The sequence below is a fragment of the Ziziphus jujuba genome, chromosome 3, assembly GCF_031755915.1.
Source record: "Ziziphus jujuba cultivar Dongzao chromosome 3, ASM3175591v1".
In the NCBI taxonomy this organism is placed as follows: domain Eukaryota; kingdom Viridiplantae; phylum Streptophyta; class Magnoliopsida; order Rosales; family Rhamnaceae; genus Ziziphus; species Ziziphus jujuba.
In genome coordinates, this window is record NC_083381.1 from 26,645,056 (window position 1) to 26,666,514 (window position 21,459).

At 32.7% G+C, this 21,459-nt stretch overlaps 2 protein-coding genes across 3 annotated transcripts; one reads left to right on the top strand and one right to left on the bottom strand.

The window, feature by feature from the left end:
• Nucleotides 1-805: 805 nt before the first annotated feature.
• Nucleotides 806-4,912, bottom strand: LOC107423206 (probable serine/threonine-protein kinase WNK9). The gene is made up of 7 exons (XM_016032732.4): nt 3,933-4,912; nt 3,765-3,802; nt 3,400-3,627; nt 3,077-3,297; nt 2,694-2,851; nt 2,168-2,606; nt 806-2,057 (listed from the first exon to the last, which is right to left on the bottom strand). Exons 1-7 carry the CDS (start codon nt 4,005-4,007, stop codon nt 1,018-1,020), a joined length of 2,199 nt encoding a protein of 732 aa, XP_015888218.3. The 5' UTR covers nt 4,008-4,912; the 3' UTR covers nt 806-1,017.
• A 5,668-nt stretch (nt 4,913-10,580) lies between these two features.
• Nucleotides 10,581-14,434, top strand: LOC107423200 (uncharacterized). Of its 2 annotated transcripts, XM_016032728.4 has the most exons (10): nt 10,582-10,812; nt 11,330-11,424; nt 11,663-11,727; nt 12,058-12,101; nt 12,210-12,287; nt 12,482-12,635; nt 12,896-13,072; nt 13,322-13,378; nt 13,461-13,594; nt 14,175-14,434. In XM_016032728.4, the coding sequence occupies exons 1-9, from the start codon at nt 10,667-10,669 to the stop codon at nt 13,569-13,571; spliced, it is 927 nt and encodes a 308-aa protein (XP_015888214.2). In that variant the 5' UTR covers nt 10,582-10,666; the 3' UTR covers nt 13,572-13,594; nt 14,175-14,434. The 2 variants fall into 2 exon arrangements, with proteins under 2 accessions (XP_024931219.2, XP_015888214.2); XM_025075451.3 differs by lacking the exon at nt 13,322-13,378 and having other exon boundaries at nt 10,581-10,812.
• Nucleotides 14,435-21,459: the final 7,025 nt, after the last annotated feature.

Below are 21,459 nucleotides of genomic sequence, written 5' to 3' on the forward strand. Positions count from 1 at the left end.
CTAGATAATCATTTCCCAATTTCATCTCCTTCCAATGGAAATGATTTGATCATTAATTATTTATACTAAAGATTCAAACAACAAAACTATTGTTAGAAATCACTAGGAAAAATAATAATAATAATAATAATAAATAAAACCATACACGAAATCATTGCATTCTGGGAGAAAAACATAGAGACGCATGAACTACAAATTTACATTGTAGTTTGTGCCGCTAAATCTTTCTAAACAACTTATAGCTCAAGTTGACAAGTTGGGCACGCAAAAAGATACATGGGTTTTCAATCAGGTTCGGTCCATGATACAATAATGTGCCATTGGAACTCACCAGAGAAATGCACCGTCCCATTATTTTCTCTTCAAATGAACAATCCCCTATACTCATGTTGAAGTGGCGCTTCAGAGTTCAGAAATTGACAGTAATGTCAGATAAAAAAAAGATAAAAGTGGATTACTAATGAAAGAGAATTGACTGTATCACTCACTTTGCTGGTCCATTGATCATATAACAGGTGGTAAAGATTTTGCATTGAGTTGTAAAGATTAGTTGTTTGGAGCCATTGAAGCATATCAGTATTGGGACCCAGAGAAACTACGGATGAAAGAGATTTCTCATTACAAAAAAGTGGCGTGCTTCTATTAAGGTTTGGTAAGTGCTTCTACACAAAGCATTCAATTTGGAAAACTATAGCTTGCTTTTCAAACTTTTCAGCTCCTTTTTGGCCACCCATATGCAACAATGCAACAATTACAGGTATAGAGACAAAGATTATCCAAACCATAAGTAGCATATTGGACTCAGTTTTCAAAGGAATAAGAGAATCATAACAAAATCTTTCCTTATATTGAGAGATGCGACATAAAGTATTGAGGAAATTTTGTTCACTTTATGTTAGTGGATAATTTACATGTGGGTTTTACTTTTCCAAAACCAACAAACCCGAAAAGCTACACACCTTTGCTTCTTATGGAAAGAAATATGGTCTGAGAATCTAAGAGATTTTCTCAAAGGTCTTAAACATCTATAGGATCAACTGGAAGAGAAGTTGCCCTATGAAGAGACTGTGGAAGCAAAGCTCCTGTGTAGAAACTCTTTGCAGTGAACATTTGCTCAGGGCTATAAGGCCCATTCATTGCCTCGAAACCTTTGGCATTTTGGTTTCCAAAATTTGCACATTTATTCTCAGCATCAGCAGGAGAAGGTGAAGTGAAATGCCTTGAGCAGGAAGATTTCAGGGGAGGCCTTTTGTTTACTTTACGCAGTGGGGATGAGATTATTGAGATTGATGCTGCATTGGCCTCCTTGCTTTCCGAGTTATCAGAACACATAGTTAAACTTGACGGTTTACTTTTAGCCCTTAACTGTTGGTCCTTAAGCTCCCTCAACTGCATTTGATACTTAGCTTTGAGCCATCTTAGTTCTTGCCTAATGTCATTCTCATCATACTCATCAAAAGGAGCTGAAGCCGAAGAATTTCTGGCATTGGATTCTCTTTCATCGTCCATTGTTATGATTTTCTCTTCTTCATGAAAGTTTGCTATGTCCAATGGTTCATGTGCTTCATCGCAAAAGATATCTCTTGACTCCTGTGTACTTAATTCTGCTCCGTCTCGCTGAGCCCAGATATCTGTATAACGGATGCGATCAGATTGGCTTGATGGTTTTGGTGCACACTCTGTTGAACATTCTTCTGAACCTTCAACTTGGTATGTTATCTCTTCAAACCGGCCATGGATGGCTGCACATCCATGTTTAGAACATTGAAGAACTTGCAGATTCTTGGCACTTGGGCACTCTGATGATACATAATCCAAAAGGGAACCATTTGAAGCACAATTATGACAGAAACTTTGCTTTGAACAATGAGGATTTTCCTCTGTGGCCAAACCCCTTTTCCATTCCGGTACCAAGGAAGCAATTTCACCATCTATCATTTCTGCTATTTTGGTCACATCTTGGTCTGTGATATCTAGCTCATCAACCATCTCAGTGGCAACGCTCAATGCCGTGTCAGTCCCAATATCAAATGGAAAGTATATATTCCTTATCCGGCCTGCGTTGAAGAATAATTTTGTTCCAGACTTTAGTTTATATTTCAGCAAAAAACAGAAAAAAACATATGACATATAAAGTACTTAAAAATAATATGACTGAGAGCCCGACCTTCTTTATCTGCAATTCTGAGCCTCAAAAAGATGCCATTATCCTCTTTTCGTCGACCTTTTATTGTGATATCAACATCTCCCAAATGCTCATCCTCTTGACAGGTAAAGAGATCGATTTCGCTCCCTTCATACTCAACGGTATGGCAACCCAAGTCAGTTTCATGTTCATAACCGAGATAATTGGAGTAACCATTGATCAAAGATCTGTTAGTGTGATGAATTCCGTATTGAGGTTGTCTTAGGTGAGGGCCTATTTCATCAAAATCTCTTTGATAATCTATTGGCCTTAAATCGTATCCATAATCATCGATCTGGAGAAAAGGGTCTTGCAAAAGCTGCCAAGCAGGTAGCCTACGAGACACGGTTGCTAAGCATTTCTCAACAAACTGTCTCACCTCTGGATCTTCTACTTTGTATAGAGATTCTGGTTTTTTCCCCTATATGAAAAGACACAATATGTAAATGAACTGATGAGGAAAAAAAAAATAACTTGGAAAAGTGAAAATGAGATTTTAAGTTCTTACGGAGATGACTTTCTTGTAAATCTGAGCAGGGTGAGTGCATTCACTATATGGATATTCAAAAGTAACCATCTCCAAGATACACATCCCAAAAGAATATATATCTACCAATTCATTGTATTCCTCCTCATAAACCTCTGGAGCCATGAATTCTGGTGTTCCTGAAGAGGATGAAAAACAAAATGAAAAAGATAAAAATCACCCAAATATCATATAATACAACCTCATGTTCCTAATTAAACTCAGGCTTGTATTGATTTCAATTACATGTTTTGTAAAGAAAACAAAAACTGAAAACTATGACAGCTTAAATATTTACTTGTATTTGCAACGAAAAATTTTGATAATCTAAATAGATAGGACTTCAGGCAAATTGAGAAACTTACCAACACAACGAGCAGCGTGGGATTTACGAAGGATAGCAGCGAGGCCAAGATCACCAATTTTGACTTCCCCTTGGTTCCCATTGATAAAAATATTGTCACACTTGAGATCTCTGTGAATCACAGGAGGGTCATGGCTATGGAGATAGAGAAGTCCACTCAAAATCTGCCTGCACCAATGCTTCACTGCTCTAATATTAACTCTCCTGTGTTTTAACCTATACCTACCCAATAGAAAGGAAAATAAGATCATACCCACATTACAAAATTAACAATAACCGAAAAAAAAAAAAAAAGAAACAAAAAAGAAGTTTGGTGGAACTTACTGTCTCAAAGTACCAGAGGTAAACATCTCAGTAACAAAGTTTATGTTCCTGTTAGCAACATCAACCCAAGAAGTATAGAATTTCATGATATTTCTGTGTTTCAAGGTCTTGAGGAGATGGATTTCACAGTAAAGCCTCTCAAGGTCTTCAGGATTTTGCAGGAAGTCATAAAGTTTCACTTGGTTCCAAGCTACTTCAATCCCTTCATACTCATCAAAGGCTTTGTAGCTGCAAACATTCAAATTACATGGCAATGAATAAAAAAAAAATACAACTTTAATGGAAACCCAACCCCAAAATGGTATTACAGTTTCATAAATTTTGTAAAAAGGACACAGAAAAGTAGGAGAAAAGAGTGTCCATACACTGTCTTTGAAGCCCCTTTACCAAGAATCTCATTGTACTGCCAAAAAATAAAAAAAAAAAAGAAGAGAAAAATGGAACTCAAAAACGAGTCTAGTAAATCTATACAAATATAAAAAACCAAATAGGTAGAAAAAATAAAGAAAGGAAGCAAGAATTTGAGCGTTTACTCTTCCATATCTTCCGGTAGGATCAACTTCAACAAACTCAGAGCAACCTTGTTCAACAACTGTACCTGTATCCATATCTTTTTTCTATGTTTTAGCTATTTTCTCAATGCTAAAAACTTTAAATTGTCACCCATAAAATTGTTTCCTGTTTCTTTCTTTTGTCACATAGGAGAAGAAAGATTTTACTCAATCAATGTTTAACAGAAAATAAAAATAAAAACAAACAAAAACAAAAAAGGAAACCAAAAGAAAAAAAACTGTTTGTGGTTTTTTCGTTTTAGAAGGAAAACAGAGAGTGAGAGAGCCTCGGAGAGTCCATCAAGCGGACAAAACTTAATTTGCCAACGACTCAGAGACAACGAGGCAAAGATTTCACAATGTTAAAAGGGTAGGTTTTTTGACGCTCTTAGGACTATGCCCCACCACAACCCTCAGACAGAACCTGACAAAGCCCCATTTCTTTTTCACTCTTTCCTCTTGCTATCTCATCACGAGCTGTTCAACCAACCACAAGTCTCTCTCTCTCTCTGTCCATAGACCCTCCTCTTCAACAGCTTGCAAAAGACATGGACCAGCTAACGTTGCTGACTAATATTTTTCATACATAATAAATACCAAAAATTTCATATTTTTGTGTGGTTTGCAGAAATGGGAAATTTGGGATTTTATCTAATTTTTCGTAAAAATAAAAATTTTCCCATCACGAAAATCTTATGAGAAACTTTCTATTTAGAAAAAACTGTGGGCGGTTCTAGTACTGCTCATGAGCATCAAGAACTGAGGACGACACAACCTGCATAAATTTCATAGCCTTCTCTTCTTAGGACCACAGACCACCTCATTGGAAACAGCTTTTTATCTTTTAACCTTTATAGTGGTAGGCTCATTTCAGTTAATGGTATTTTACTGTTTTAGTGTTTTCCTTTCCTCTGCGTTATTTTCCCAATAATTTTCTCGGAACTCTTCCTCCTTTTTCCTGAAAAAGATTTGAAAAATCAGAAGATTAAATTATTAAAAGTGTCCTTTTAGGAACTTGGGTTTTTAGGTTTAGAGGTCTCTTGGGAACTTAATTTCTAGACAATAAAGAAGATTACAACATCATTGTCCGAGTGTGTAAATTAATTGAGATTTGAGCTTAGAAAGTTGTTCAAGTCTTTCAGAGGTCCACATCCTTGTTCTACCCAGAGACAAATAACTATTCTTTGACAAGCATTAAACAACAATTGTTTTTCAAGAGTGTCTTTTATAGTTTTTATTAGTCCAAATCCTTTATATGAATTTGAAACTCTAACAAACACTAATTATGGAATGTTTGGCCGCTGGTAAGTTGGTTTGTGAGTCAGGTTTTTTGGTTTATCGCCCTTTTTTTTCTTTTTCTTTTTTTCTTTTTTGGGGGTTGTGATGAGTCGGGTTTCGCTTTACTTGGACTATGGTACCTCTATGCATACAACTCTATTGTGAAAGCATTTTGGGGTCCCACACCCTAAATCCTTATTTATTAGGTGCATCAACCTGGTTTTAAAATAAACGCCTTTGAACATGAACAAATTACATGAAATGCCAGTCTTACCAAACAAGACACTATACTCTTTTAAGGCAAAGAGACAAATGGGAATTGCATGCCCACCCAATATTCAGGGTATCAATTAAAGCCAGGTTAGGCCTCTCCATGAGTAGTCATGACTATGTGTATCGCATTCTATGTGGAGGGTCTGGTTTCTTAATTATGGAAAAGAAAAAAAAGAAAACAAGAAAGAGAAATACAATAAAGAGAAATATAACTGACTGTTTTATCTCTGTGTCAATCTGTATTTATTTGTTTCAACCATAAAGGGTCTCGGAATGCCTCTGCCTAACTTCAACCAGAATGGTTTTTCTGGCACGAGAAATACTTTTTATTTACTTTATACGTGGAACTTCTAGCACGACAAAGAAATAAATCAAATGCGAATTGTTTATATATGTTTTAGCACTAAACTCTCATTTTATCTATAATTCATTAATTTATTTTCAATCTTCATGTTAGAAAGCTAATGTGTTTAGAAATTCAAATTTGTTAAAAAAAGGAGGAATTAAAAAAAAATAAATAAAAGAAAGAAAAAGCTCAAAGGGATCATATTTTTGGACACAAAATCCGATTTTGGATAGCTATTAGCTTATCATCAAATTCATTTTGTGCAATCCAACTGTAATTCCATGGAAGTGTCCAGTATATTGGTCTTTAAATAATAAAATCTGCTGCGCTTTTTGACATGATGATTTTGTCAACAAAATTTTTGATAGATACTGTTCCCTTTTGTTTTTTTCCCCTACAGTGTTGGTTTTAATCTCATTATTGGACATGTTTTGTTACGCTAGTCCACACACACACACACACGAAAGCCCTTCCATTTTGGATACCAACAAACCCTTTGTGCCTGCCACCTAAGAATCATTGATCAGGTCAGGAAACCAGTACAGTCTATTCTGCAGTTGAGTTTCCATGGTAGTTGTTTCATTTTGGGTGAGAGACATGGATTATATTAATATTCTATGCAGCTGACTTGCATTTTTGCAGACATTAATGGATAAGGACTACCTATATATAAATCTCTATACGGTAAATAGATATATAGTTTTATATATTTCTGAGGATCAAGACAAATATAGTATAAATTGAGATACCCATAAACTTAAATGTTTATATCATATTTTCTTAGCCAATCATGTAATTGATGTGCTTCCACCATTGGAGAGGAACAGGCCTGGTCCCCATAATATCTAGACACCTCTATTCCAGATTTTTTGATGGACCACCTGAGATTACGCGGTTTATTTGCTTAGTGGCAGTCTTGTAAGCTGTCCAATTTGTTTATGAAGCAAAGCAAATCTATATATATATATATACATATATAATGTATGTATCTGTATGTATAATATTAGTTTTTATTTTTAGAGCATAGTTTCTATTTTATGTTGAATGCTTAATTATTTTTTCAATTAAAAATCTAATTTTAAATGAATAATAAATGTAACATTTAGCATTGATGTCAATATATACGTTGCCACCTATTTATGTTTGAAAATATATTCCCAACAGAAAATTATGTATAAATGTGTATATGGTTATTTTCAATGGTGTGATTTTTATTGGACTCCTAATGCCTAATTATATCAAATTAATGAGATATATTATTTTCAATTACATATAATTCATGAAAAGTCTTTTTTAGAGATAGAAAATATGAATGAATGAAGGAAGGACGGTGCATGCATCTAGATGGGATGGGAAGGCCGAAAGGTGAAGCTACCAGTTTTAAAGATAAAGGGATGCAACACGCCTCTCCTGACATGTTAAAATTGTCTTTGAGGTTGGTGACAAACATCTTGGAGACCTATTAATCTAATTAAACAAAACAAATACACGCAAAAAAAGTTATGATCATGTGCAACAACTATTTTAACCTTTTTTCTATTTTTAATCCAAGGGCTTGTCCTGTTGTCCAAATCTTACTATATATAGAGAGAGTAATATATATATATATATATATTACACCCAAAATGTGATAAGAACATTACATTATGATGATAACAAATGTAAAAAAAGAGTATTTATAGGATGCATGTTACAAGCACGCTTCCTGACGATGACATGTGTCATGTATCATGCTTGAGAAAACTCGTTTCAGGGTTAGTGACAAAACCTTCACCTAGGAACTATCAAACTCAAATAAACAAATTTGACTGAAGAATTTGGGTTAATGACCAAGATAAAACAAATTTTATGTTTTTTTTTTTTTTTTGGTGTGTTGGGGATGTAAAAAAAGAAAAAGAAAAAAAAACACTAAGATATTATGAACAAATCAATACTCGACATCCATTAAAGCTTTTATTATTTATTTTTTGAAACCGACATCTGTTAAAACTTTTTTTTTTTTTTTTTTTTTTTTGGGTGACCCTATTGAAACTCAGAAGAACTCAATTGGGTCATAACGTGTTAGATTGAATACGTCCCGTTGAGAAAAAAGGGCCCGTTTGGGAACCAAAATTTTGGGCTTAAACAATTATAACCTATTTCTATCAATCCCTTTCAAATGAATTTTATGTTTTGGGATTCGGATTTGGATTCAATAAAAGCCTTCTATGTGTCGTATCATGTATGGTACAGGTTAAAGATCACTTTGCTAGATTTTTATTATTTTTCTAAAGATCACTTTTCTTGTTATCATGATTATATGTGATCTTTAAAATATGATCAGTGGTAATGGCATAACGAGAATCTTTGAATCTATTCAATTTCACGTGGGCAAAAATCTAACAATGAGTTGTAAGATTTGAGGATGAATATGTTTTGGTTACTTTTCGTTGTTCTGTACGAAGTACGAACAGATTGGCATCTGAAACCGGTTATCTTCAGTAACTTCATAAGAGATTTAATTACGAGTGTTTTATTTTTTATTTTTATTTTTAATCAGAGGAAAAGCAAGATATATGGGTCGTGGATAGGTTTTGAAATGGACATTTGACAAAATATAATTTTTTTGGAGCTTTAATAGTTTATTTGTATATGACCTTTTTTTTTTTTGGGTGAAATTTATTTACATATGACTTATGAGTGCAAGCTTATCTAAAAGTAGGCATTTTTGCTTTTTTATGTTTCTTTATGCTTTTTTGTTTTATTGAACTAATATTGACGTCAACCACCATTTGACAGCCATTGAAGCTATGGAAAGGTATATTATGCATAAAAAAAAAAAAAAAGCATTAACAAGTCTTTAAATTAAATATTTACTGATGCATTTATAATTTAAAACATCTAATATTTATTAGCAATGTTAATGCAGTTGTTGTACAGTTAGGTTTAATCTACTTTTAAAATTAATGGGAGTACACTTACAAATCCAAATTTCAAACTATAATATATATATATATCCTCTTTTCTATGTTGTAATAAAAAAATAATATAATTGTTTTATTATCTACTGTTTCATACTCGTTGGCTGATTTATGATCCTAAAATTAGTAAATGAGATTGGAAGGTAGTGAAATGTGGGTCGAAGGCTCATTTGCCGGCAGGGGATGGAAGGAGGTTCAGGAAATTAGGCCGAGCTTGATTGGTTTGTGTTTGGTTATTCATGTATCCGATTATATTTTGTTATCCTAAACCGGCTGCAACAAGGATAGAATCATAGTCATATTTATCCTACAGCGGCTGCAACAAGGATAGAATCATAGTCATGTTCATGTGTTTTTCTATGCATGTTCATCTGTTTTTCTATGTTGGGACTGGCAGTCTAGAATATATGAGGGAAAAGAAAAAGGAAAAAAAAAAAAAAGCTTTATTATTTATTAAAAAAAATGGAAAAACAAAAGTAGTAAATAGAAAATCTTGTGAAGACAGAGTGAAAAAATAGCAAATATGGTAAATCTTGTCTTAGGTTAGGGATCTAATCATAGGATCTACATTCCTGTAATCGTGAAAGATATACATTTGGTTTCCCAACTTCTTAGTTTTGGAGGATTTTAATTTTATTGAAATTATTCAAACACAAAATCTCATATTATATGCATAAATTAAACTTAACAAGTACAATAATTCTTTTTTGGGCAAAAAAAGTACAATAATAAGTTCAAGAGTTAGACCTTATTAAAAAAAAAATTTTAAAAAATGATCTGATTTAATTCTTTCCAATTTCATAATTAGAATTACAATAGATAAAAATAGTTCGTGAATAATGAACCAAGAACCAAGAATCACAAATAGAAAAGTATGGGAGAATATAACAATTTCCTTTTTCTTTGCTTTGCATATATTCATAATACAATAAAGTGAAAATTCATTTTAAAGCCAAAGGAAGTAGTTTAGAAACAAAACACCAAATAGTTAATTTCATCTTCCTTTCATAGTACACCATGTAATAATAATTCAGAACAACTTGGTTTTCCATTCCATCGAATCTCACAAGTTGATTCTAATATTCGTAGTACTTATTCATTCCCTCACATGCCCCACAAGACAAACCCATCAGAAAATAAAAATAAAAAAGGCCTTTATTTAGATGCCAATTTTGAAAAAGGGAATCCACATGGTTATAACATTGACAAAGAAATTTAAAAAGGGGGTTCAATAATAAAAGAGCATGTGGATTTAAACACAATATATGAAGCTCAATGGTCAATTTTGGTGGAATGGTCATTGCCCAAATGAAATTATAAAAAGTGTTGAATATGGTGCCAAAAAAGAATGTGAAAAAGAAAATGAAGTTCCACTTTAAAAGGCAATAAAAATATCACATTCCATTAAAGTTTAAATTAATTAAGAATTTAAACAAAATAAATAAATAAAAAAGTATGATAACATGGATTAGTTTTAATAGTTAAATATTTTTATTTATGTAAATAAAAATATAAATTTGAATCATACCAAAAAATAATTTGTAATTTAAATAATTTTTTAAAAAATAATAATAATAATAATAAAATAAAAAAGAATACCACCAATGGAATCTTGACACGACCGACGGATATTCCTCCAATCCGAAGTCCGACCCGAGAAAAAGGATATAATAAAGTAACCAACATTAACTTGGTTTGCGTACGCAAAACGCCCTTATTGGTTCCCAGCCCTTTGACGTGGTGTGTATATATTATATATATATATATATATATATGTGGCTACATAATTCGGCTGCGTGGATTGTACCCAAAAAACAATATCATTCTCTGTCGCTGCTTCTCAAACTCCGAGGATAAAAATGGAAAATTGTAGCGTTTGCTCCTGCGATAGGCCAACGCTGATGGTGACCAACGACGACGGGATCGACGCGCCGGGTCTCCGAGCACTGGTTCAAGTCCTCGTCTCCACCGGTCGTTACAATGTTCTAGTCTGTGCGCCTGACTCGTATGTAAAAAAAACTCACTTTCGAGCTCTACCTCTTACTTTTTCACGAGCTCGATCAAGTTTTTGTATTTGATTTTGAGCTTGATCATAATTTTAACTTCGATTTTTCTGCGGTGTTTTTGTATGAATATGATCAGCCAGTTGGAAAATATGATGGTTTTTCAGCGGTTTTATATTTGAAATGCTTGCCAATAAGTACTTTATACGGAGCTTTGAGGGAGTTTTTTATAATTTTAATTATATATATATATATATATATATATATTATTGTGGCGAAATTGTTATAGTTGGTTGATAATTTCATATGGTTACAAATAGAAATGTGGCATTGAGCTTGTTTTAGTTTGAGAAGTAAAAATTCTGGGAACTGCCAAAGAAGCTAATTTTGTTGAATGTTATATACTTTTATTGCTTTCTCTCTCTCTCACACTGCAAATTTATGCATGTTTAATAAATTGAAGTAAAAAGAGGGGAAAAAAAGAATATACTGATGCAGAAAGCATTGGATGATTTGCAGGGAAAAGTCAGCTGTTAGTCATAGTATCACTTGGCGTCATCCTCTAGCTGTAAAGCAAGTTCAAATTGATGGAGCAACAGCATTTGCAGTTGCTGGTTCGTGGCATCCTCTGTTTTGTTACTTCTTATTAAAACTTCTTGTATTCCTTATTAAGTTTTAGTGTCCATGGTGGAAATATATTTTCTTTTTTCTTGTTATAGTATTTCCACTTGAAAAGGGTCGGATTCTCGCAAATTGATCCGAGTTTCTAAAAACCCTTTTGCGGTTTAACTTTGAATTGTGAAAAATCAATTTTTTTTTTTTTTTTTTTTGGGTTATTCATAAAATTTTCAGGAACTCCGGCAGATAGTGCTTCTTTGGGGGTCTCCAAAGCGCTATTTCCTACAGTACCTGATCTGGTAAATATCTGGCTCTCATGTCTGGTTATGGAAGTGCCACTGATCATATTACTAGGAACAGCACTAATTGATTTCTCCCATAACGTGCTTCATCTTGACGACCTTTCTCAATTTGATTGAGGGACTATAAGGGATGGTTCTCTTTTGTTGTTGTTTTAATGATTTTAGAGATCCCAGAAAAAAGATGGCTGAGTATTTTTAATGACATGGCAAATGTTTGATGTTTGATGTTTGATTTAGATTCTTGCTACTTTTATGCAATTAGGGCCTCATGTCCACTGGTGATGAGGTTTTGCTAGTTGCTAATGTGATATCTACAAATTCATGCAGGTACTCAGTGGCATAAACATGGGTAGCAACTGCGGATATCACATGTTCGTAATGTTTATCTTATGAAAGCCTCTCTACGTTTCTCTTGTAGTCATTGTAGTTGCTTAATTAATTATGAAAATTACTAATTGGGGTCCTTTATTCAAATGTAGTGTTTACTCTGGCACAGTTGCTGGTGCTCGGGAGGCATTCTTCAATGGTGTGCCTTCAGTCTCTATATCATATGATTGGTATGTATTTAAAGTGATGGATTCATTAGAAGTTTGTTTTAGGGTCAAAATCAAATACGGCAACAGTTTTTCTCTTCTATTGCAATTGATGGGTTCACTTCGTTTTTCCCCATTGTTGCTTTAATATCATTTGTCACTTTTTAGACATCCCTTTATCTATATCAATCTCTATATATTCTGAACTGGCCATACAGGGTTGGAGGCGTAAGTTGCAATGAAGACTACAAACTGTCTGCTGAAGCTTGCTTGCCTATCATCAATGCAATCCTAGTGGATATCAAGAACCAATCATATCCTCAAAGATGTTTTCTGAATATAGATCTGCCAGTAAATGTTGCTAATCATAAGGTACCTATAAGTAGCATATCAAAATGTCTGCTTAGCTTGTATTTCATTGTGTACATAGTTTTAATTTTAACAACCATTTTTTTTCAAAGGATCTACCTGTTTTAATGATAAAATTTATAAAACAACCAGTTTAATTCATTTGTTTCTTTTACGATAACATTTTATAGTTTTATTAAAGAGATAAGAACCATTCAATTATGTCCTACTTTGGGGATGTGATTATTAATGTTGATTTTTGGCGGTCTTGTGTGCGCTAATAGGGATATAAGCTGACTAAGCAGGGTAAAAGTATCTTCCAAATGGGGTGGCGGCAAGTTACTTCTGACAAGCAAGGAGGCAAAATGTTATCCACAATGACAATGGACACAAATTCTCCAGCATCTACTGAAATTGAAACACCAGTGATATCTGCAGAAAATCTGTTGTTCAAAAGAGAAGTGGGTTCTTTTATCGCTTAATCTTTCTGAATTATATTCCATTGTTATACACTTTCTTAATTCTTTTTCTTTCCTTGTTTCTGCTTTGATGCTATATCTTGTTCACATTTATTCTCACTTAATATGTTATCATGCTTTTCATAAAGTCCTAATGTTAAGAAAATTTTATCATTATCTTTTGCTTAAATCTCGAGTATTGACTGCATCATTTTTTAAATGTTAAAAAGGACTACATTCTTCATTTTGTAGTTATTGGCTGCATTTATGGATGAGGGTACAGATTACCAATATGTCAAAGAAGGATATGTGGGTATCATTGCCTTTACTTAAGCGGTTAAACTTTCTTAATATAGGAGCATGAGTATCATAGCTAATGATTTGCTTTCAGATTACTGTCACTCCCCTTGGTGCCCTCTCCCCTGCTGAGGTAGATTGCCAGGACTACTTTAAAGATTGGTTGCTGAGAGCAACTGAGCACTGCTCTTCATCTGCTTTATAATTCTAAAATATCCATTTTGTGAGGTAAATGTTGTTATCTTTATTACCTTTCCTCTGTTTTAAGTGTTTGAATGAAGTATATGGATATGCTGGTGCATGTATGATGCAAACATCTGCGCTCCTAGCGCTGTAATTTCTGTTGACTGAAATGTCCAGAAGCCTAAATATGTAAATCCCATTTGTATGTTGAGAGTCATGGCTCAAAAATAATGTGGGTGTATGTCCAACTATTGGATGTACAGAAGGCGGTCTCCCTCCTATGAGGCTGAAGCAGCAAGCTCCCATGTCTCCTGGGTTGCTTCTTCGTTCGCCTAAATTCATACATGCTTGGTAACAAATGTAGGGAAACATATAGATTTCAAATTTCAATCTATGAGGGCACAATGCAGATTGTTATCTGAATCTCACTTGGCACTCAATGTTCTCAGGAGTTGGTGGTCTAACCGTCTGAGCCCTTGAATTTTAAGTTTTGTTCCTCTTTTTACTTCATTTTCGTAGGTTTTATCTGTAAAATATGCAGTCAAATAAGATCTTACATCATGAAAAAGCTATTGTTTTGTAACATATATATAGCTGTTACTGAAAGCAAATGCTTTCCGTGCAGGTTGTCTGGTTGCATTAAAACAGGCGTTATGCTTATGATGGTGACTCTCAAATCAAGCGTATGCTCAAATAAATTTTAGAATTTTTCTTTCCCGATATCATTGATGCCCTACATTCCAATAGCCGGGCTTTCATGTAATTTTACTCATCCTATTAATTAGGAACAAAAAGTAACATTTTAACATATCTTTATGAACCTCAGGGCCTCAGTTTGGGTTACCTGGGAACCATATTTTCCGAAAGTTACATTATTCATCTGCATATCAGTAGTTGCCTCAATATAAATTTCATGCAGAAGCAGCTCAGTTTTCCCCTCACTCAAGAGTTGTATCGGTTATCAAAAAATCAACTGAGAAGGCCGAAAACTTGAAATTACTGCATTTCCACAACATAATAGTGACTTAAAAAACCCGGTCCATACCATTTTAACTAACCTTGTGGCCTATGCTTTCGAGTTCAGTGTTCAGTCAGCAGTGCTAAAATAGTGGGTTTTCTTATCTGAATATGCGTACGCTTGACCTCCTGTTGTATTCCTCACCGTTATTTTACTTTTTATTTTTAGATTGAAATCTAATTCCTCGAAATCAAGGCTGAAATATGTGGCTTCTACAAAGCATTAAGCTTTTCTTTTTGTGTGCTAATTATCAGAAATTTAGTATATACGATTACCTGCTTTTTTGTACTAAATTGGCTTCTTAAAAAAAGGTCGGAAACACAGGACACCAATCAAAAGAATTTTATCAGACGATAGCTGGGCTGTCAACTCCTTTATTTTTTTTATTTTTTGCCTGTTTAGGTTTAAAAACATATATACAGCCATGAATACGTGTCTGTACACGTATACACGTGAATATATATATATATATATATATACATATGGTTAGTTAGAAAGAGAGAAAAGAAAAGAAAGTGGATGTGCATATTTGTTTATTTCGATAGTGTTGCCCATTAATCTCTCATTTATAACTAAGAAGTATACATATCATAGTATTTCATCGCTTCTGGACAATCAAAGTCAAGTTGCCCTATTATTAAGGATTGCTTAAAGTTCTTTGTTGATAAAAAAATAAATTGTTTTTTTTAAAGATTTGTACTTTTTCTTAGAAAACTTATATGCGAGATATGAAAATCATGTAGGTTGTCCTATCTATTCTTTAGCAATCACAAGTCAATTTCCGACTAGTTTATACCTCTCTCTCTGTTTCCTATCTTCAAGAAATATACTAAATGCAGGAGCAAATAAAAAATAGAAAGACAAAACTGCCACTTCAACTGCTAAAAATTGACAAAGCAACAAATCGAGTAACCCATATCGAACAAGGAACCCATTAACTCTATGTCCAAGCTCTTCTTTGCTTTGCTAAATTAAGTTTCAAGCATATATAACTATGCCCAATATATACATATATATATATATATATATATATATATATATATATATATTTTCTTCTTTTCAGATTTATAACCAAATGGAAACTTCTATAAAAATCAGAAAATATAGAAGATGGTATAATCTAATACATACCTCAAATTACAGGGGAACTCAAGAACCCACGGAAAAAAAAGGAAGTAAACATGGTTTTATACTTTAGTATATATCAACATTATAAATACTTATATGTACATGGCAGGGTATCTGTTATATGCTTTGAACTCTGCACAAGTGCTTTCACACTGCTGATGGCATAGAAGGTGCATTTGACTCCACTAATATTGACCACAGTACATGCACATCTTCATAGGGGCAGGATTTAACATCCTCATACAGAATGTATATCCCTCTTCCTGAAACAGAAGAAAGTAATGTAAAATATTTACGAGGAATATATATAAAAAAAGAAAATGTAGTTTTTGAAGAAAAGATGAATAAGAACAGAGAGAATTGCAGTTTTCAGTAAATGTACAATGGGTTTTCAAATTAATATCAGAATGGTGAAAAGAAAGAGAAACAAATAATACATAGATTATCAGAATACTTCTTTAATGCATTTGGGATAGTTTCAAGCAAATAGTTTGAGAGAGACAAATTAATAAGAAATGAGAGAATTTCAAACACCTTTGATTAAATCTGAGCATGAAAATATGCAGAGAGATTAGCAAAGTCTTTTGAACCTACTTTTCTTTGGAGCTGAGTGCAAGCGAAACCAAAGCTTCTTCAATGGAGAGAAGAGGGATTGTAGCCACCCCATTTGGAGAAAGAAGTGGGTTTGGCTAGCTCATGTAGATTATGGAAAACAAGAATCCCAGAGGAAAAATAATAATAAGACAATTGGTTTTAGGAAAAAAAAAAAAAAAAAAAAGGGAAAAAAAGAAAAAGAAAGTGTTGGTTTTTTTTTTTTCTTTTGCTTAGACAAGGGTGAAGATTTTAAAATTCACACTGTTTTTCAAGACAATTTTTACATTCCCTTGTTGGCCAATCATGCATATCACATTTTATTTTTGGTGCAGTGTCCTTGTCAAAAAAACCCTTATATCTTATAGACGAAGAAGCCACCCCACCAATCAGCAGTGCTTTTCACACTTCCTATAAAACTCCCTCTTACTTCACAATATATGTGTACCTATATTAATTGTGTTTTAACATTCCTTATGCCTCAAGCTTTGTTTTTTTTTAGTTGTTTTTTAGTCTCTCATATTTATTTTATGCAAAAGTTTAGGATATAAAGGAATTACAGGATCAAAAGAAGTTCGTGGGGGCGGAGTTTTCTTCTCCTTTTTCCGTTTTGGGCCACGTGTTATGTTTTAAGTAAACACAAGCTTCCTATAGAGTCTCCCACAAGGGATTTGCACCCAAGGCCTCCACATGTCCCATATTCTCCAACTTGGTTGCCTTAGAAGTGTTTACCAGTCATGGCCATCTTGACTTTGGAATTCCACTCGCATGGTGGTCATCAATCTTATTATCTTGGGTGAAACTTGAGTTTCATGACATTTTTTCCTTTAGATTCACTATTATTGGTCATTATTTATTCAGATAATGATTCCAAATCAAAATGTTCCCATCCCAAATATATATATATATATATATAAAACCAATCATTTTTTAACAATGGGGAAAGGAATTTGAAAATTGAAATTTGAGGTTTTAGGATTGTGATAAACTATATATATAGATTAGGGATATATTATTGCTAGGAAAATTTTGTTACGATTAGGAGGTTTAAGTTTTTCGAGGGAGAATGCTAGAGTTAACACTTAATATGGACATTTATTATGGTTTGAGTAAGATGTGCAATTTTATGGTACACCTTCAAATCTACAGAGCAATGATTTCTTAATGATATTGATAAATAAATTACAACTTTATTATGAAAGTACTAATTAACATTTCCAAAATTTGATAACATATTCCATGAGATCCTCTAAATTAATCAGAAGATTACATTTTGTGGCAAATCAATTTACCAAAAATTGCTAAATATCCAAGACAAAAATAATGGAAGAAACTAACTTATGCAAGTAAATTTTGTTACAAGACTTATGAACCTTTCGTGTTGATGTTAGAAGAGGCTTTCAAGATTGACACTTTTGACATTCCAATCACATATGCTTATTATCAGACAATCTGTCGACGTCATGAACTACCATTTTTTGCTGACCAGTTCAAACTCTTCTCAATTAAAGTTTTTTATACTTATATTTTTTTAAGCTTTACCAAATAGGCCAAAATGGTAAATTAACACCATGAGTGAGAGAGGCTTTGAAGTAAAAAGTATTTGTGATCATTGGACAATGAGCATATTGTAAAATAAAAATTATTAGCAATACATATTTATTTCAGTTCAGTTGATTTTAAATTATGTTCAATTTGGTATTTTCGTTTTCTCTTTTTTCTCCTAAAATTAGTATTTAATTGAAATATGTAACAAATTCTGATTAAAATAACTAACATTTAAAACAAGCAAACAAAAAAAAAAAAAAAAAAAAAGAAAAACCAATAACTTAGACATTTATAAGCAGAGCTTTTTATAAATTGAATAACTTGGTTAAATTGGGTTTGAAAACTTATTTGGGATTAGATTGTATAAATCGATACTTCAAATTGATGGTCAAAATTTCTAATTGAGAGGGAAAAAAATAAAATACTGGAAAGGAAAACTGATAATCTAAAAATCATACCTTTCGTGTAGTGTAGTTTCTAATTGAGTCTGGCCCATAACAATTGATCTTTATTTGGACTTTGGTTCACAAGTGTCCTGGACTTATGAGTCCAAATTTTGAAAATCTATTGGCCTCAATGATTGTTTACCTGATAGAGCCCGTTCTGGCTACTAATCAAGTCCAAAGAAGTCCTAGTATAATGTATGCCATCATTGTTGCCTATTTCACCGTTGAGTGACTTTACACCCAGGGAAAGAAAATTGGGTGGTAAAAAATTTACCCATTTTGGTACATGACAAATACATATCAATGGGATATATAATCCTTGGAACTTTTGTCTAGTTTAAGTAAAGTCTAATTTTAAATAAGCATGCTTTAGTGTTTTCCTTTTTTTTTTTTTTTTTTCTGTCTGTATCGAAAAGTAAAATCACATCTAAGACTCAACCCCGCAATTTATTCTTGGGTTTAATTTTTGAACTAGGAATATATACCCATCAATTCAGCACACCCTAATAAAAAGTTCTAAATTAATATTCTCCCATATAAGACAATTATAAGCTTCACTTTTACTTGAATTGTTGTCTCCTCTAAATAACTTTGCCATATTCCATTATTATTTCTCTCATCTTTTTACTGTTATTTTCTCCATCTTCATTTAATTGTTTTTATCCCCAAATACTTTGTGCTCAAATACCTTTACAATTTGGTTTGCCAACGAAATTCCCAAATTATATTCGTATGTTATAAAAATCCTATTTTAATATGAAAAATCTAATTTGTGAACTCTATTGCAAACATCACAAAATATCCACATGAACATCACGCTATTTACATATATATATATATATATATTAGGTTTTATATTGGGAGTCAAATTCCCAAAAAGGCAAGGTACAAAAACGTAATCATGCTAAAGTGTGTGGATATTAGCAGAAACTTTTCTCAATGGAGGGGCCATTGTTGCAGTCGCAGGGACACAAGGGTCCCAAATCCAAAACCATAAACCAACGTGCGAGAGAGGAGTAGTACTCCGTGGTCAACAATGAACATGTATAAACAGCCACAAAATAATGAAAAGTAAAATTAAAAAAAGAGAAAGAATTTCATCTAGTTTTTCTTGCTTTACAACGGTTGGTTTCAAGATTGGAAAAAGTTGGTTCAGTTTTTGTGTCACCAAATTCTAATCCCAAATTATCATCATATCCTTTTCAATTTAGTACAACTCAGCATTGCTTTTTTGCAACGTTATAAGAACTTGTATTTTTGGTAAAAAGCTATAAAAACTTGTTATCTTCCTTAAACTTTTCTTTTGTAACTTATACCATTAATCATCATGATCATTATAAGGATTAAATATATAACTTTCTTTAAAAAAAAAAAGAAAAAAAAAAGAAAGAAAAATCAGCAGACTGAAAATGATTAAAAGAAAAATCAGTGGACTGAAAATGATTAACAGATTCTTATGTTTTTAAATCTGTGAAGGGAAATTTTCAATTGTCTATGATTTGACTTTTTCCTGTTGCTGGAATAGAAAAAGAGGCTTAAACAGTTGGAAATGCACAATCAAGTGAAACTTGTACACCAACATGTTTTTCATGCAGTAAAATAGCAACTTGCAAGAGCTAAATAGCAACTTATAAGGTCTTTTTCCTAATAACCTTTTTCGGTAAATTCGCCGATATCTTTAACCTTTGGAAGAAAAATCCATTTATTATTATTATTTTGCTATTTAGTTGTTTAAGAACTTATAAAATAGTTATAGGGGATGGATAAGAAAATGTGTCTAGCTCGATCGAAGTAGAAATATAATCTCTCAACCACCCAAAAGTTGCATATTCCTTGTAGAAGTAAGTTTTCCTTTTGATTATAGAGTGTTTTTGAACCCTGACAGACTTTTCACGGCCTTGTATTCCTTGTTCTCGTTGTCATTTTGTAAATAATTGGTCAATAAATCATAATCTTTAAACAAGTAAAACTGCCCTTGTAAAAGATAAAAATAATCAACATTTGCAATTAGTCTGAAGTTAGCCAATTGGGTAGGCAGATAAAAGAGCCAGATTAAGGTAAATATGACAAACGAATTACAATTTATGTTAAGGTATCGTCTAAAGTCTAAACACCTTGAAATAGTAACTAATGAATGTGTAGAGTAATTAAAGACTTTCTACTAAGAATATATAATAGTTATTTACCAGAAAAAAAAAAAAAGAATATGTATTAGTTTACTTTTTTTTTTATTGGAAGTTTGAAACAATTCTTTTTTTCTTTTTAGTTTGCAAAAACCAATAACCGTACCCAGCAAAAAAGGATAACTTGTTTTCTTGTTGCTGTTTCCTATTGTGGTCTAGTTTCATATAGACACACAGAGTTCCTCATAAGCATCCATCTAAATAACTTCAAAAGACTGAAATAGTAAATAGGGGACAGAGATACCCTATTCCATCCTATATTTTGGGTAAATTTGCCATACTTCCATTTTGTATGGAAAATTCACTGTTTACCTTTTCACCTAGATATTTTATTTATTTATTTTTTTTTAAAGTTCAAAGACAGAGAGAGTACAAGCCAGAGAGGAAAAGCAGTATGTAATTTGAATTTAAAATGCAATGATTCATCCATGATAAAATGTTAAGGTTTAGTGTGGTAGTGTGTGGGGTTTTGAGTTTGTGAAGTGGGTGACTGACTATCATCTAATGTCTTAGAAAGTAACAAGTCAAAATAAAACCAAACCAAAAACACCCACAAAAAAAAAAAAAAGAAAAAAAAAAAAGAAAAAAAAAAGATCATGAGTATGGCACTGGAGGAGGGAGGGTGGTATTTCAAATTTTGAAATCTCATAAAGGTATTAAAGGGTAGGTGAAAATGGAATATACAAAAGAAGCAACTGTTCTACACTTGGGGGCCATGTGGGTGTTGATTTGAAGCAACAACATCATGTCTTCCAAATCCCGTCCAATATCATAGTCTCGTGCCTAATCTAGCCCATAAATCACACCCAATTGGATATTACTTAACAAAAATTTGTTTATTAAAAATCAAAAATTAAAAATTAAATAGCAAAAGGGAAATTAAGAAAAGTGGGTTAGAAGAGAAGAATCTCATACATATTTGAATAGGGACAAACAAAACAGATCATTCAGAAAATACCATAATTGTGTGATTATTTTAATTATCACGATAAAGCT

Excerpts from the sequence above, each read along its gene's own strand:
- LOC107423206 (XM_016032732.4), bottom strand. The coding sequence starts at position 4,007 with ATGGATACAGGTACAGTTGTTGAACAAGGTTGCTCTGAGTTTGTTGAA. Across the intron at positions 3,803-3,932 it reads CTACCGGAAGATATGGAAGA|TACAATGAGATTCTTGGTAA; the intron begins GTAAACGCTCAA and ends ATTTTTTGGCAG. Across the intron at positions 2,607-2,693 it reads TTTACAAGAAAGTCATCTCC|GGGAAAAAACCAGAATCTCT; the intron begins GTAAGAACTTAA and ends CTTTTCATATAG.
- LOC107423200 (XM_016032728.4), top strand. The coding sequence starts at position 10,667 with ATGGAAAATTGTAGCGTTTGCTCCTGCGATAGGCCAACGCTGATGGTG. Across the intron at positions 11,728-12,057 it reads TTCCTACAGTACCTGATCTG|GTACTCAGTGGCATAAACAT; the intron begins GTAAATATCTGG and ends AAATTCATGCAG. Across the intron at positions 12,102-12,209 it reads AGCAACTGCGGATATCACAT|TGTTTACTCTGGCACAGTTG; the intron begins GTTCGTAATGTT and ends ATTCAAATGTAG.